The sequence below is a fragment of the Dryobates pubescens genome, chromosome 31 (genome assembly GCF_014839835.1).
Source record: "Dryobates pubescens isolate bDryPub1 chromosome 31, bDryPub1.pri, whole genome shotgun sequence".
Classification (NCBI taxonomy): Eukaryota; Metazoa; Chordata; class Aves; order Piciformes; family Picidae; genus Dryobates; species Dryobates pubescens.
Genome location: NC_071642.1, coordinates 340380 through 355279, shown reverse-complemented (window position 1 = coordinate 355279; position 14900 = coordinate 340380). Strand labels below are relative to the sequence as shown.

General features: G+C 52.0%; 1 protein-coding gene across 5 annotated transcripts in view; it reads right to left on the bottom strand.

Annotated features, from left to right (window-relative positions):
• The window catches only part of ARHGEF18 (Rho/Rac guanine nucleotide exchange factor 18), a 39620-nt gene that overhangs the window by 7411 nt on the left and 17309 nt on the right, over positions 1 to 14900 (bottom strand). For 2 of the 5 annotated variants that reach the window (XM_054175348.1, XM_054175345.1), the window contains 12 exons: positions 12538 to 12605; positions 11009 to 11072; positions 7778 to 7919; positions 6881 to 6993; positions 6597 to 6737; positions 5964 to 6214; positions 5243 to 5368; positions 3938 to 4055; positions 3170 to 3418; positions 2384 to 2460; positions 583 to 761; positions 145 to 236 (listed from right to left, as the gene is read on the bottom strand). In XM_054175348.1, the coding sequence (XP_054031323.1) occupies positions 145 to 236; positions 583 to 761; positions 2384 to 2460; positions 3170 to 3418; positions 3938 to 4055; positions 5243 to 5368; positions 5964 to 6214; positions 6597 to 6737; positions 6881 to 6993; positions 7778 to 7919; positions 11009 to 11072; positions 12538 to 12605 (1620 nt within the window). The remainder of the gene's footprint in view (positions 1 to 144; positions 237 to 582; positions 762 to 2383; positions 2461 to 3169; positions 3419 to 3937; positions 4056 to 5242; positions 5369 to 5963; positions 6215 to 6596; positions 6738 to 6880; positions 6994 to 7777; positions 7920 to 11008; positions 11073 to 12537; positions 12606 to 14900) is intronic. The other 3 variants (XM_054175346.1, XM_054175344.1, XM_054175347.1) reach the window with 3 other exon arrangements.

The following is a 14900-nucleotide window of genomic DNA, read 5'->3' as shown; positions in this document are numbered from 1 at the left end:
TTAGACTCCTTTCACTCTACTTCTGTACAATCTTGAACTACCTTCAAAGGCTGAGGAAGGAGAAACTCAGACACCTCAGGTGATAAAGGAGTCAAAAATCAGAATGATGCTGAGGAGCAGCCTGTGGAGTATCAGAGTCATTACCTTGAAATTCTTTTAACTTAGCAGCTCGTGCTTCAGCCAGCCTCCTCTCTGCCTCAGGCTCTGTGAACACTCCTCCCTCTTCATCAGGACAGCTGGGAAAAGGAAGAGGCAGACCAGAAAAATTAAAACCATCTCAGGAGACATCCTGAAGCCTTTGGGTGTGGTTTATCTTCTATGTCCACCTTCTCCCTGGTTCAAAGCTCTGCTGCACTTGACACCAGTGACCGTCATCCGATTTGAACCCAACACAGAATAAAGTCTTTGCCTGGTTTTATTACATCTTTAAGAGGGGCTCCTTCCCAGTGAACACAGAACTGCACACTTCAGGCTTCTGAGGAAAGCTGAAGCAGTCAAATGTTTTTTGCACTAAGTTCACATCTGTGAGGCCTGCAAGGGGCAGACTGAGGAGCAAAAGCCCAAGGCCTCCTCCCCACTCACCTCTCCACCGCTCGGCGGATGTATGCCATCCAGGAGTTCCTCTCCTCTTTGGAGCTGGTATGAATTTCATACATTTCTGGTCCTTTTAAGGAAGCACTGATTAAGAACATGGCCTTTTCCTCATTAGCTACCTCTCTTACAATCAGCTTTTGCAATGAGATAACTGGAGGCTTAGAGTCCTGAAAAACAGAATGTCCTTCATTGAGCTACACCAGATGGCTCTCAGAGTTTGTGATTCCTCACTCCCCCACTTTCCTGCTCCCAGGGTTACCAGGGGCCATAACACCCCCACATGGTAACTTCACTGCCACACCCCCTTCTCATGGCACTGCTGACACTGTCCTTTGTCACTCCTGAACCACAGGTCAAAACAAGAATGGACGTTTCAAACCCAAGAGCTCCTGGCTAAAGGATGTAGAAATCTCAACGCCTGAGGATTCCCCCTGGGTCCCAGAACTCCAGGCTCCAGCACTGTGCTCATGAAGAGGCAAAACCAAAATGTGAGCAAGAAAGCAAAGCCCTTCAGAAGTGAAGTGAAAGAAGAGAACAGAAGGAAGTGTTAGAGCTCCAAGCTGGCAAGTTAGCTACAAGAGGAATGAAAACACAACCCAGAGGTGCTAGGGAGGTCAGTCAGGCCTTGTGAGCAATGCAAGCAGGTGGCAGTGCACTGCATAACAAAGGATTAGCTGCACTGGCTGCCAGTCCGTGCAAGGAGAGCAGGGATGTCAGCTACTGAAACTCCGTCTATGCTTCACACAGCACAGCTTCAGTGTATGGAGCCTGGAAAGATCCTCCCCAGGAGAAAACTGCCCTCTGTAACAGCCTAATCCAGAGTGATGCTCAGAAAACTGAACTGTGGAGCAGAGCTCAGCAGCACCAACTTCTGCCAGTTGCTCTGAGGCGCTGCGCTGCAACTTAAGCCCTGCACAGAGGTCACTGGAAGGCACAGCTGAGGGCAGGCACAGCTGAGGCTCTCTGTGCACTTGCTCCTGTGCTCACAACTCAGATGTGCTTCAGGCAGAATCAGTGGGGTTAAAGGAGCTGCTGCTCAGGGCCACCTCATGCTGTTCAAGAGGAAGCAGCCCCACCCTCTGCATTAGAAGGGCAATTTGAAAAGCAGCCACAGCTTTTGCCATTAGAATGCAGCTCTGATGTTAATGTCTGGAAAATAATACACCCAGGAAAACAACTGCACAAGAGAGCCTCTCTGGTAGTGGTTTTCTTACAGCCACAACTGGGCTAAATGAGGACAAAGTGTCCACAGAGAACTGCTCTGAGGATACCTGTGGAGATGGCCTGCACGTGCTGCTCACTGCACTTGCTTCAGGAAAGTTCTCTGCCCTCACTCAGTCTTAGGCTACTGTGACCCAGGTTACCACATCCCCACCTGAATTTTGGGACATGGCAGCCTTCCCATTAACAGAGGGAACAGATCATGCTTGCCGAGTGCTTCCAAAGCACTGCTCCAGCACATCAAGGCCTTGTATAATGAGCAGCCTCAGAAAGTTCAGTGCAAGGGAAAGTCACAGCAGAAAAGGAGAAGTGACCCTCAGAGCACATTTGGGACAGCAGAAAACCACAGGAGGTGTGGGAGCCAGAGCTGGCTGATGGAAGGGAGCTCCATTTCACACTGGGAGGGATTCAACAAGAGCCTGAACTGCGTCAGGAAAAGCGAGTCTAAGCTAGCTGCCTGGTTTAGTAACTTGATACTCATCCTGAACCTACCCTAACAAGAATCTAACATCTCCAGCTGGATGTCACTGTCACAAACACTCCAGGTGAATGGATGAACAATACCCACCACTGATGCAAATGTGTATTTCTGGTCCTTTTCTTGCAAGAGCAGCAGCACATCAGTTAACAGGACTGCCAGAATATCTAGACAGAGACAAAAGCAGAAGGATTAGTCCAGACTGAAAAAAAACCAAATCCCTTGGCTTAAACCTCCTGTGGGTCAAGGGACAGCACACCAGCATCTGCAGCACTGGGTTTGCTACTGCCTTCCTCTTGGGCTGGCCACTGACAGGCTGCAGAGATGCACAACCAGCACGGTACAAACAGAGGCATCCTGCACCCTGACTCCAGCCCTCGGGAGGGAACAAAGATCCTTCTGGAAGGACTGCCTCTAATGTGCCATTGAAGCTTCTCCCTAAGCTGCTGGGCAATGAAGCTGTTAAAACATTCACTGATGGGAACTGTTTGATTTTCTGGCTGAGGAGAGATGCAGAGGGAAGGTGTCACACAATCGTTCAAAGTGTGAACAAGATAATGCTTTCCAGAGGAGCCTGAGGCAGGGTGACTCAAGGCTTTGTCATCTACCTAAAGACCTCCCTCTTGAATTGGAAAGCAGCTCAGCCAGATAACAAGCACACAGCATAAGGAACTTATCATGCAGCACTATAGAGAGGCTTATTGGACAAGCCAGGAATAGAACAAGTGCTATTTCCTCCAACCTCCCATGAACACCAGGTTACTGCAGCTTATTTTATCCCCAATCGATCAGGACTAAGTAGCTACAGAACCCAGTGGATGAGAGAGCAGAGCTGTCTGCCTCCCTGGCTGCGCCCTTCCCCTGCTGCCCCTTCACCTTTGAGCCTTCCCGAGGCAGCCTTCCAGTAGAGCATCCCATCCAGCAGCAGCCTCCTCTGCCCCATGTCGTCCTTGCGGAACAGGAGGCCGTTCTTGCACTTGCCAGAGGACTTCAGCTCCATCCTGTGCATGATCTCGCGCAGCCGCTGCCCCTTCTCACACTCGTTCACCATGGCATCCACATGGCTGATGGTGTCCCTGATCAGGCCCAGGGCCTGGCCCAGCTCCTCACAATCCCTGCTGCCAGCTAGGAGAGAAGAGCAGCAGTCACCTCCCCCTCTCTGGGGTGCCAGCTGTGAGCCACCCAGACGCAATTTGGGATGAAGTTCCACACCAAGCCCTGCCGAGGGCTTGTGGTCACCCTGCAGCTATCAGCCTCTGCTGAGCTCCTGGGGTTTTGTGGCTGCAGACCTGAAACTGAACTCTGCTCCTGCCCCTCTGCTGACATGAGGCTGATCTGGATCTGCATCTGGAACTATGGAATTGTTTAAGACAGAAGCTGCCCGGGGGTGGGGGGGTGGCGCCTGGGGACAGGGTTGGTGCTGGGTCAGCTGTTGGCTTTTCCAGCCCAAAACATTCTGTGATTCTATGAAGATCAAGTCCAGCCACTATCCAGAGCAGCATCTTCAGCTATCCAGGAGGTGAGCAAGCAGGCACAGGGCAGCACCAGCCTGCCCCTCCTTGCCTGAGGGAACAACATGGAAAACATGGGAGAAAAAGGATCAGCAGTCAGCTGTGAGCTTCCAGGACAGGACTCCCAACCCACCTTCTGTGTTCTGGATGATCCTCTCCAGCAGCACCGGGTACTTGGTGATGCGCTGGGTCACCAGGAGGATGCACTCCTGCACCCCCAACCTCCTCACGATGGAGCAGTTGCCAATTTTCTAGAAGACAGCAGGGACTCATCACAGCCAGGGCACAGCTTGCTCTGCTGACCCCTCCACCCCCCATCACACCTTTTCTGCCCCAAAACGTTGCCATGCTGTGGAGCACAGCAACACACAACTCGCTGCAGTCCTCTACTGAAGGAAACCTCTTGGTGACAGCACAAGAATTGCTTTTACTGCTGGAAAATCCTTCAGGAGTTCTTTTCAACTGCCCATAACTGCAGCAGCTGAGCAAATCTAGAGCCAAGCAGAGGAAGCTCCAAGTCTAAACTGTTTGCTGATTGCCTTTTGGAACAGGACCAGTCCTTAAACACATGGAAAAGTGTATTTTTAAAACCAGATCTCACTACCTACCAGCCAGGGGAGCTCCTGATGAATAGCTTCTGTCAGCCCTGCATGCTCCCCAGTGGGCTGCCCCACAGGAGGGGCAGGCCCCTGTTTAGAAAGGGGAGACTGCAAAGCATCCAACTCTCTCTGCAGGGACAGCAAACCCTGACAGCAGGGGACGGTGCCAGAGCTTTCCTTCCAAACACTGAGGCTGTACATTTTGAAAGTCAGGTTTAGCTCCTGGAGAGCACAGAGGCTGCACAGACACCTTGCTGAGAGGAGCTGCAAGGGCAGAGCTGTGCTGGAAGGGTCACACAGTATCACTTACTGAGGGCTGGAAACCAGAAGGCTCAGGGCTGTGCCATGCCAGCCCAGACTCAGGTTACAGCCTCCCACTGCCTCCTCAGCCTTTCCTATCAGCTCCACATTAGGCTGGACAGCAGATCAGTAAACCATCCTTGGAGCCAGGCTTCTGGGTTTGGCAAGGTGGCAAAATCCACCTGATTTGTCAGCAGCAGCACTTAGCACTGACTTCATTTCCTACCAAGGCAGCTTTCAGAGATGGCCACACAGCAGGGCAGTGCCACAGCCAAAAAGAGAACAGACTCTGTCCTCCTCCTCTGCACTCTCAAGAGCCTGCCTCCCACTTACCCCCTGCTAAGGATACCTTTGTGTCCCAGCTGCTCTGAAGATCTACACCACAAGAAGCTAACCACCATGCAGTGAGAATGTGCCCCACACCCTGCTCCTTCAACCTGCAGAGATCTCCAAGCGCAAACCAAAGCCTACAGCAGGCCAAGAGTGCTTTATCCTCCCAGTTATGGTCCCAGAGTGGGAGGCTTCTGGTTCTTGTTTACCTTTATTAAGTTTTGGAACTTCTTATTGCTTTGGAGCAGCTCTTTGTAGTGACTGAGAGCTTCGTTGTGTCCACAGCAGAACACAGTGTATTTCTCTTTCATTCTCTCCCCATTTTCACCTGAAAACTAATTGGAAACAAGAGAATCATCAAGGGAAAGCCACCCTCCCTGCCAGACCCAGGCTTGGTTCTACAGGAACTGAGTTCTGAGACACTGTTCCAATACTGCAATTCCTTCTGCACCAGAGATGAGAGCCTTCACCAGAGTGACACCTGAGAGCCTGCAGCACTACCAGACCAAACCAAACATGACAGCTGTCTTCTTAGAAGCACTTGAAAAGGCTGAGGAGTGTAGAAGTGGTCACCAGAAAGGAAATGGTTGCTTCCACTGCACAGCAGAAAGGGTGCTGAGGCTGTCTGGAGTTCAAAGGACCTTTACTGCATTTTCAGAAGGTCAGAAGCAGGCAGCTCAGCATTAAAGAAGTGAACCACCTGCCTCTGGTGTGCTTGGGGTGAACACCAGCAGTGTGTGATTTTACTCTCAGGAGCAGAGCACCTGAACCAAGCCACCTGCAGCGGCACATCCCACACCGTGCCCCAAGCCCAAGTGCTTCCCCTGCCCGGGCCAGAGGAGCTCAAAGCCAGGGCTCAGCCAGCCTGACAGCTCTCAGCCCGTCAGAGATCTCTGGGTGCCAGCAGCACTGCCAGGTTTGGATCCACACCTGCTTTACCAGGAGGTCTCCAATGTTCTGGATGATGTAATTCCGATCACTGCCTTCTTCCAAGGACTCCTTCCGCCGCTCCTTTAGCTGGAGCAGGAACTGGCCATGCATCTCCAGCAGCTCATCCACACAAGGGAAGAGCTTGTTGATGACTGCCTGTGGGAACTGCAGCTCCTCTCTCATGGCTTTGGAGTACACCTTCAGCATTATTTTCAGTGTCCTAACGTGGTGCATCTCAGTCTGCATTAGTTCTGGGCAAGGGGAGATAGAAACATCAGAAATCATTTATGTCCTGTGAGCTATCAAAGAGCAGCTCCAAAAGCCACCACCCTTTACACCACCTTGTTCACCACCATCTCTGCATCGCTGACAGGAAGCTCCCAGATGTGCCTTGTTAACCTCCCCAGCCAGCAGTGAACGAGCAGGGGCTCATTCAAGCACATCTCCCAGGTGCAGCTGAGCTGTTCCCCAGTTTGCAGCCAGGCTGTGCAGCTTGCAGGCACACTGCAGACTGGGCTGCTTCCAGCCATTAGCAGGAGACTTAGGCAGACTGAGCCAGAGGCTGGAGTCTTCACTCCATTCTATTCTTCCAGGAGAAGTTTCAAACCCAGAAGGAATCCCAACTGCTCTTACCATAGATGACATCCTGCCTTTTGATCACATCTTTCCTTTGCCTTTTCACATAGGACTGCTCCACTGCCACACTCCAGGACTCTGCCTCAAACTCATGAGCGTCTGTTTCTATTTCGCTCCGGAGGGACACAGAATATGCATCTAGACCAGAAGCACACTCAGTTACTTTTCCATCATTCCCCACCTCATCCCCCACTAACAGCAAGAGCAAAAACATCTCAGTGCCGCTGTCAGACTGAGTAAGCAGCTGCCTAAGGATCCTGAAAAGCACAGAAATTCCATACCTTCCAGAAAGATGGAGTCTGCTGTTGAAGGTGCAAGTGAGACAACATCATCTGAAGGCTGCTTAAATTTTATAAAGCCTGAATCCCCTTCATCCATGTCTCCTGAAATTAGTCTGAATGGCCAAAGAAATTAGACCAAGGGACCAAAACAATGTTTATTTTCACGTTGCTTGACAAACCCCACCCCAGTCAGACCTGTCCAAGAAGCATCTCTGCTACCCTACAGTGCAGTTAACTTACAAGAGAGAGAGAAAAGCCTCTGTGGCACTCCAGCTTTCAACAGTCAAATTACTTTAGCAGCTCCATTCCTGACACATGACAGGTTTGATCAGAGCAGGGTGAGCAGCTTCTGGCATGACACTGGCAGAGACATCAGCTGGTGACAAGGCACAGCCAGCTCAGAGTACAAAGGGCACTTTCACTCAGAGGGGAGCAGAGCTGTGCCACGGCAGAAGTAAACAGCCACTTACACCAGTGGACAGCTTTGAATTGTCCCCTGTTTTAAGCAAGCCACCCTGCAACTGAAGCCACTGCTGTGTCCTGTGCCAGCCAGAATGAGCACAACCCAGAACAGCTGAGCTCAGAGGAGATGGCTGCACTGCAACCAGTCTGAGCACAAACACCCCTGAAAACCATCACCTGGACAGAGACACTCCAGCAGTGCCCTCTTTGGTAGGGCTCTTTCACAACACGGAACAGAGGGACTACAGATGTGGTCTAACAACAACTAAACCAAGCTTCATGTTGAGGGAAATGAATCTCAGCATCAAAAAGCTCAGCAAAGCTCTTCCGAGCCTGACAGCCAACACAAGTTCTTGCCTTAGTCCTGCAGCTGTGCCGGTTTCAGAGCGGGGTGGGGGCAGAGGAGCACGGATCACAGAGGAGCAGTTTACTTACCCAAGTTTACTGACAGCCCCAGCAGCGCTTAGCGAAGCCTGGGAAGGTCCTCGCTGGGCGATGGTCATGCCGAGGTGCCGCGGCAGCGCTGCGGTGCCATCCGCCCCCAGGAGGAGGCTGCGGGGCTGCTCCTTCAGGGAAGCTGCCAGAGAGGCAAAGATGGAATTGGTGCTGAGAAAATGAGGGGGACACTGCAGGTCCCCTGCTCGCAGACCCCGCTCCGAGTGCGGCCGGAGCACAGACAGGATCTTGGACGTCAGGAGCTCGTTGTCCAGGAACACATTCTCGTTCCACCGCCGCGAGAAGGAGCCACAGAAAGCCAGCTCGGGCTGAGCCGGGAGGGCGCTGCTCCGGCCGCTGCTCTTGGAAGTTGTATTCCCCATGCTGCTGCCAGCTGCCCTCAGACCTGCCACAGTAACGTGGCCCCAGAGAGGCTCTGTTTTTATACTACCTGTGATCCTTCTAGAAATGTAAAGCTGCCACTTAACTTACTGTATTGGCTAAATCAGCAGGTCTGAAGTGCAGGAAATTGGTCCCTACTGTGCCCATTTAGTGTGGAAATTGCAAAGTATCTCCTCCTTTAGTAAAACACCAGAACCTACACACAATCGTTCACACCCCACCTATCAGGGCACAGAACAGCTCATGGCAAACAAGAAACAGCTCAGACCACAGCCCAAGCCCCCAAGCTCTCTGCCTCTCGCTGCCCAGGGATTTCTGTCTGGGCACAGACGCTGACCACCGCGGGTACCTGAGCTGCTCAGGGCTGCAGCCTCTTAATGCTTTTTCAATCTAGATGCAATGGGCTGCAGAGATATTTAGAACTGTAATCACTGTTACACAGGACGTGGAAGCCTGTAATAGGCTTATGAAAAATGGATACAGTTATTTAGCACTGGTGTGTGTAACGATCAGCAAGGCACAGGAGACAAAGCCCATCCTCTGCAAAAAGGAGCTGCAGGGCTGGCAGAGATGAAGAATCAGCCAGACAAGCTCTACACTGGCAAGGTCTGCAGCTGCCCTTTAGCCAAAGTGCTTCTAAGGCCATGGGAGTGGAACAGATCTCCTGGCTCCTTGTGCCCAGGACTCCAGTTCATAGTCAAGGTTTATGCACCAGTAATTGTCAACTCTTCTCACAATGCCACTGGTGTCTGCCCAGCTCCAAAGGCTCCCCTTCCTGAGCCAGAGAATCCCAGACTGGGCTGGGTGGGACAGGGCCTTTTAATACATCACCCTGTGTCCTGTCACAACAGGCCCTGCTCAAAAGCCTGTCCACAGCTTTCTGACCAGTCCCTGTCAGCACCAAAAGGCCACCAGAAGGTCTCCCTGGAGCTCTCTCCTCTCCAGGCTGCACCACCCCAACTCTCTCAACCTGGCCTCACAGCAGAGGTGCTCCAGCCTCAGATCATTCTTGTGGCCTCCACTTCTGCCTCACTCAAGTGTACCACAGCTACATCCAGGCATTCATCCTTCCTCTTCTGAAACTGCCTTTCCCACTTTTCTTGGTGTCCAAACCTCTGCCTCTGCTTCTCTCCCATTTCGTCTTCCTGGGAACATTTGACCAGAACCTCATCAGGGTTGCAGGGGAGGTTTCATCAAGGACATGAAATGGCAATTCTATCAGCACATCTTTTCCTGATGGAAATACCTTGCCCAAACCCTATTTGGGTTTGAAAGCTCCTGACTACACACAGAGCCCATTCTCAGTCTACAGTGACCTGGGGAAACTGAGTCCTCTTCCATCACCTCTGAGTGATGAGCTCCAGGTCCAAAAAAGAGGCTCTGGAGCTGTTGGCAAGCTTGGCAGATTCCATAAACCAGGGCTCAGGAACAACTCTCCCCCCACTTCCACTGGGGAGGTACTGAAATCACCACCCATCAAGCCCCCTCTCTGTGCTCCACAAGCCAAGAACATACAGTTCTGTTTCACAATGGTAGAGACCTCTCCAGAGGCAAAACACCAGGAGAAGGATGGGGGACACACAAAGAACAGTTTATACCTTCCTCAAGCTCTGCTTCTCTGTGACACAGACACAATGCCTCTGGCTTGTTGTGCTGGGCACAGCCTTACACCACGAGTAAGGGCACACCATGCCCATGCTGGCAGCTGCTCCTTTACCTGCCAGCTTCTGCTTTTGACTATGGAAAATGAGCCCTGGCTGCCTGGCAGAGTCTGCACCACCAAAAAGCCATTTTCTGAGTTCAATTAGCAGTGTCTGCAGACTGCTGAGAGCCCATCGATCGCTGTGCCCCTGTCAGCCCAGACCAGACTGTGTACCACAGAGCTGTTCCACCCACAGCCCTACAGCCAGCTCTGCCCATTCCCATGATTTCTCCTCGTTCTCCATTTCAGCCTCTGCACTCTGCCCTGAATGCACAGAACCACTCCAGGTAATGCAAGCAAGCACTCAGCGCCTGACAAGCTCCTTCCCTTGGCACTGCCTTGCCAGAGCTCTTCCCTGCCGATGCAGCCCTTGCAGCGCAAGTCCCACGATGCCAGAGCAGAGCACACAGCACACACCCAAAGGTGTCTCCAGCAGCCAGCAAAGCAGCCAAGCAGAGCTGCAAGGCAGAGACTAACTCTGCTCCAGCCACGGTCAACCACCTGAAGGCCAAGCAGCCCTTTCTGTCCATACAGACCTCACAATGCTGGCAGATTAAAAATCCCACTTCAGTCCCACACCTGTGAGGAGCTCTTCCAGCAGCTCAGAGCCTGTGCTGCGAGGGAGCTGCTCTTCACCCTTGGGTTTTGGGTTGTTTTTCCCTCCCCGATCCCTTTTCCCACTTCGTTCCAGCAAAGATTTATGTTCAGACCATTAGTGCCAGCTTGTCTTGGAGATTTCTAGCAACCACTAGCTGCAGGCAAGTTTTAAATAGACAATTATGAAAATCTGATGTAAAACAAAGTTCACAGTTCTAGTCCTTTCAGAGGGCAGAGAATAGGCAATCAATGGCAAACGAACGCATCGATCCCTTTCCACCATGATATTTTGAGGTTACACAGCAAGGAGGAATAAAGAAAAATAAAAAGATAAAGAGATAAAAACACACAGGAGATTGCTAGGAGCCTCTGAGCCATTCCCAATGGGAAAAAAAATGAAGCCATCTTATTAAAAGAGACCTTTTCCATCCCTCAATAACTCGCTGGCTATAGCCCTTAAAACATATTAAAGGCAAAAGCACAATCGAAGAGAGAAGCCTTGAGCACAGAAATCATCCTTTAGTACAAACCTGGGGAAATGCACTGGGGCGAACTCTGTGAAGATCCAGAAGGTCTCTGCTGCAAATCTTTCTGCTAGAGGGGAAAAACACAATAGCTTACACATCCAGAGCAAACTTCCAGAGCCAAATGAATCCCAACTGTCCTCTCTTAGAGCACTAACTAAGGCTGAGAGCATCAAAGGTTTGACAGAGGAACAGTTTGGATTCTTCCCCTGTTCCAGAAGAACGGCACACAGACACCAGCAGCTGGGATCCAAACTCCTTCCAGCGTGAACCAGACCGAAGCAGAACCAAAACTCAAGTCCTGGCTGAATGAAAGCTCTGATCGTAACCTTTTATGCAGCTTCACCTCCACTTCATTGCCCATCAGCTTCCAGCAGCACTAAACTAACCCAGGCAGCTTCCCCAAACACTGCATACTGCCCATTCCAAACCACAGCTCTGGGACCTGTGCTTCCTCCCCCTTCCCTCAGCAGGGTATCAGCATCACTGAGATGCACTGTGTCCAAGCTGCACAGCTCTCCTCAGTAACACAGGCTAACAATGGGCTTTTGGGGGACCCTTGCTTCACTTTGAGGATCTTGTTTCTGACTTCCTGCCCCACAATTCTGTGCTGCTGCTCTCTCTGCTCTCTTCAGGGGTGGTTTGGAACGGGCAGATTCAACCATGAAAGTAAGGGAGATGCTAAAGCATCAGAGCAAGTGCATTTTTCAGTTGAAAAGGCAGGCCCACGAAGGGAAGGTGGCAGCTGTCTATCCATACCCCCCACAAGAACTCTTCTGCCCCCAAAGGAGACACATTCAAAACAAGCACAGGCAGAGGGCACTGCCTCTACCCTCTAATTGCCCAGGTCCGAGCTGTTCTGCTCTCTCTTCCCCCTCATGGTACTCCCTGATCTGCTATCAGCCTCTGAAATCATCAACACTTGCAGTTCAACACACACTAAAACTCCCTCAAGTAGAATTAGTTACAGGGAGGAGGAAATAAGTTTCAAACCCAGTACCAGAATAAAAAAACACAGCAGAGAGAAGCCTGAACCCAAGCTGTGGCCTTGGATGTGACCACAGGCAGCAGGTGACAGCTGCACAGGGAGCACCTCAGCAAGGCACCCAGCTCACCACACCACACAGGGCAGAGCTGAATTCTGTGTGGCTCAGTTCATAAACCAAACGACTGCAACCAGCAGCCTCCCACCACGCCTCACCCTCCTCTGCCTGCTCAGACTGCTGGGGGCACAAAACCCAGCGTGCGAGGTGGCTCAGCTGCGCCCCAGCAGAAGGGATGGCTCTGATCACTCTGAGAAGAGTCAGGCAGAGCTCTGACAGCCACAAGCAGTGGTCACTGGCAGTGCAGCAGCAGAACACTGCCCTGTGTTCTCCCTGCATTGACATTCATTACTGTAATGACAAGATAATAACTGCTCAGTGTCTGGAGGATGCAGGGCTAGACTCTTGCACTGAGCTCAATTAGAACACTCACACTAAATTAATTAAATCATTTGACAGTGAGTTTACTGAAGAACAGACTTCAAAGCCCACCTTGGGTTTGCTGCTGCTGCATTCAGCCAACAGACTCCTGCAGTTCTTGTGGACATTCACAGCACAATCTGAAACACAGAGAAAGTCCTCAGTGATTTTCATCCTTCCCGTCCGGGGACAGGCAGGGACACAGGAAGGTCTCAGTGCTGGAGGAGCTGTGCAGTGAGCTCAGAGCCCCAGTAAGCACCCTTGTGGTGCATGTTCTGTTCTGACCTTACACCACTGGCAGTTTGAAGGTGGCACCCAGCGGCCCTGGCGTGCACAGACGCAAGCTCAGGGACGCTCTGGAGTGTACGGGCAGCATCCTGCCTCCTCTCCGCTCAAGCAGGGTGCTGCTTCCCTCTCACCTGCAGAGGCCATTTCCATGTCTCAGAACTGGCACTATTCAGGAAGGCAGCAAATCCTGCAGCTGCCCTTCTGCAGAGAGCTGAAGCAACCACAGTAAAACTCCAGACACAGCACAGAATGCCCAGGGAGTCACCAGCACCAGGGCAGGACCAGGGCCAAGCAGCCCCCTCTCACTCAAAAGGCACAAACCCATTAATCCTAGAGTAAAATCCCAGAATCCCAGCATGGAGGGGCTGGAAGGGACCTCTGGAGCTCACCCAGTCCAATCCCCCTGCTCCAGCAGGGCACCCACAGCAGCTTGCCCAGGAGCAAAATGCCCAGGGGGGTTTGGAAGTTCACCAGAGCAGGAGACTCCACTACCCCTCTGGGCAGCCTGCTCCAGCACCCTCACACCAAAGTTTCTCCTCCTGTTCAGATGGAGCCTCCTGGGTTCCAGTTTGTGCCCACTGGCCTTTGTCCTGTCCCTGGGCACTACTAACACAGTCTGGCCCCTGCCTCTTGCCCCCCACCCTGTTTTCCAATCTCTTTTTCCCTTTTAATAACCACTGCCTGAGCAAGCAGGATGCCACCTGGTAGCATCTGATCTTTTCTGCAGCTTTTCTCTCAAACAAGATCCTTCATCAAAAGCAGAAGCAGGACAGCAGCAGCTTAGGAAAGGAAACCAGGGTTTGTTTCTTCCCACATATTTCAGGCATACCTCTTAAAATAGAAACTGGGAAGGTGAACACCACATCTGCTAGAGAAGAGCCTGGTTGTGTTTAAAGAGAGGACAAACCACTTCAGGTCTGCTCTTCCAAAGAGAGCTCTCACCCATGCCTGGCGCCGAGAGCTGCTGTCAGGCTCCTGCTGGAGGCAGCGAACCCTGGGCTGGAGTGTGCCATAAGTACAGCACAGCTCTGGGAGCAGGAGCAAAGCCTGAACACAGAGGAATGAATAATGGTATAGAAACAAGCCTGAGAGAAAGACTGAGTGCACAGGAGTGCTTTTCTGTTCTGCAGCCTCCACAAGTGTGGAAAACAAGAGCAGAATGCAGCACCTGGAGTGCCTGCCCCAAGAGAACGGCCTCCCACAGCTTCTCTCTTAGCTGTGGTGTTTCTGTGCCCTGCCACAAAGGAAAGGCAGCAAAGCAAAAGTCTGATCTGAGTGCATGTGCCTCTGAACAAGTGTGACAAACACACAAATGATCCAAGTGACTCCCTGCAGAGAACATCTCTGTGCCTGTTTCAGCCCTGAAGAGGCCTCCATCTGCCACCCCTGCGAGGATCTGGTCAGCAGAGAGGCCATGACAAGCACCCAGCTGACAGTGGAACTCCCTTTGCCCCAGACAAGGAGCAAACTGTAGCAGAGAAACCACCACACAAAAGGAAACAGAATTCTCCAGGAGGTCAGGCTGGGCTGGCCTCAGCCAGAGCTTTCAGAGGGGCTCTCCTCAGGGCAGAGCAGGCTCAGCCTGGGGGTAGCTGCCCTGCCCACAGCCCCACACCACCACCTCAGCCCCCTGCACTCCTCTGCCCTTGTGTAACACCCCCACCCGCAAGCTCCTCATCAAACTTTAACCAGACTTTCATATCCCTGCTCTTTACATATCTCCAGTGATGACATTTGATAATTCTTCTCCTGTTAATGATTAGTGAGGCTGATCCTGGCTGGCACCTTGGCACATGGACTGCCCGGCACAGCAGCTCAGCAGAGGTTGCAGTTCCACAGCCATGCAGGCTCTGCTGGAGAGAGCTGAGAGGGCTCTCAGTAGGCATCTTCCACCTGCCCAGCTGGCACAGCCAACAGTGCTGTGTAGCAGCATCCTCTGCTGCTAGAAGAGGCTTTGCCCACCAGGACAGAACATGCTAGAAAGCAGGGCACTGTTACAGAACAGCCTCACAAGCTGCAGCTGAGCCCAAGGACTGGATGCTCCAGGAGGCTATTTGAAATGCAGCTGGCTGAAGGACTTCTATGGGCAGCGTTTCTGCCCACCTAAGAGAGGAGCAGCTGAAAACTGACCAAGGAATCAGACTGTC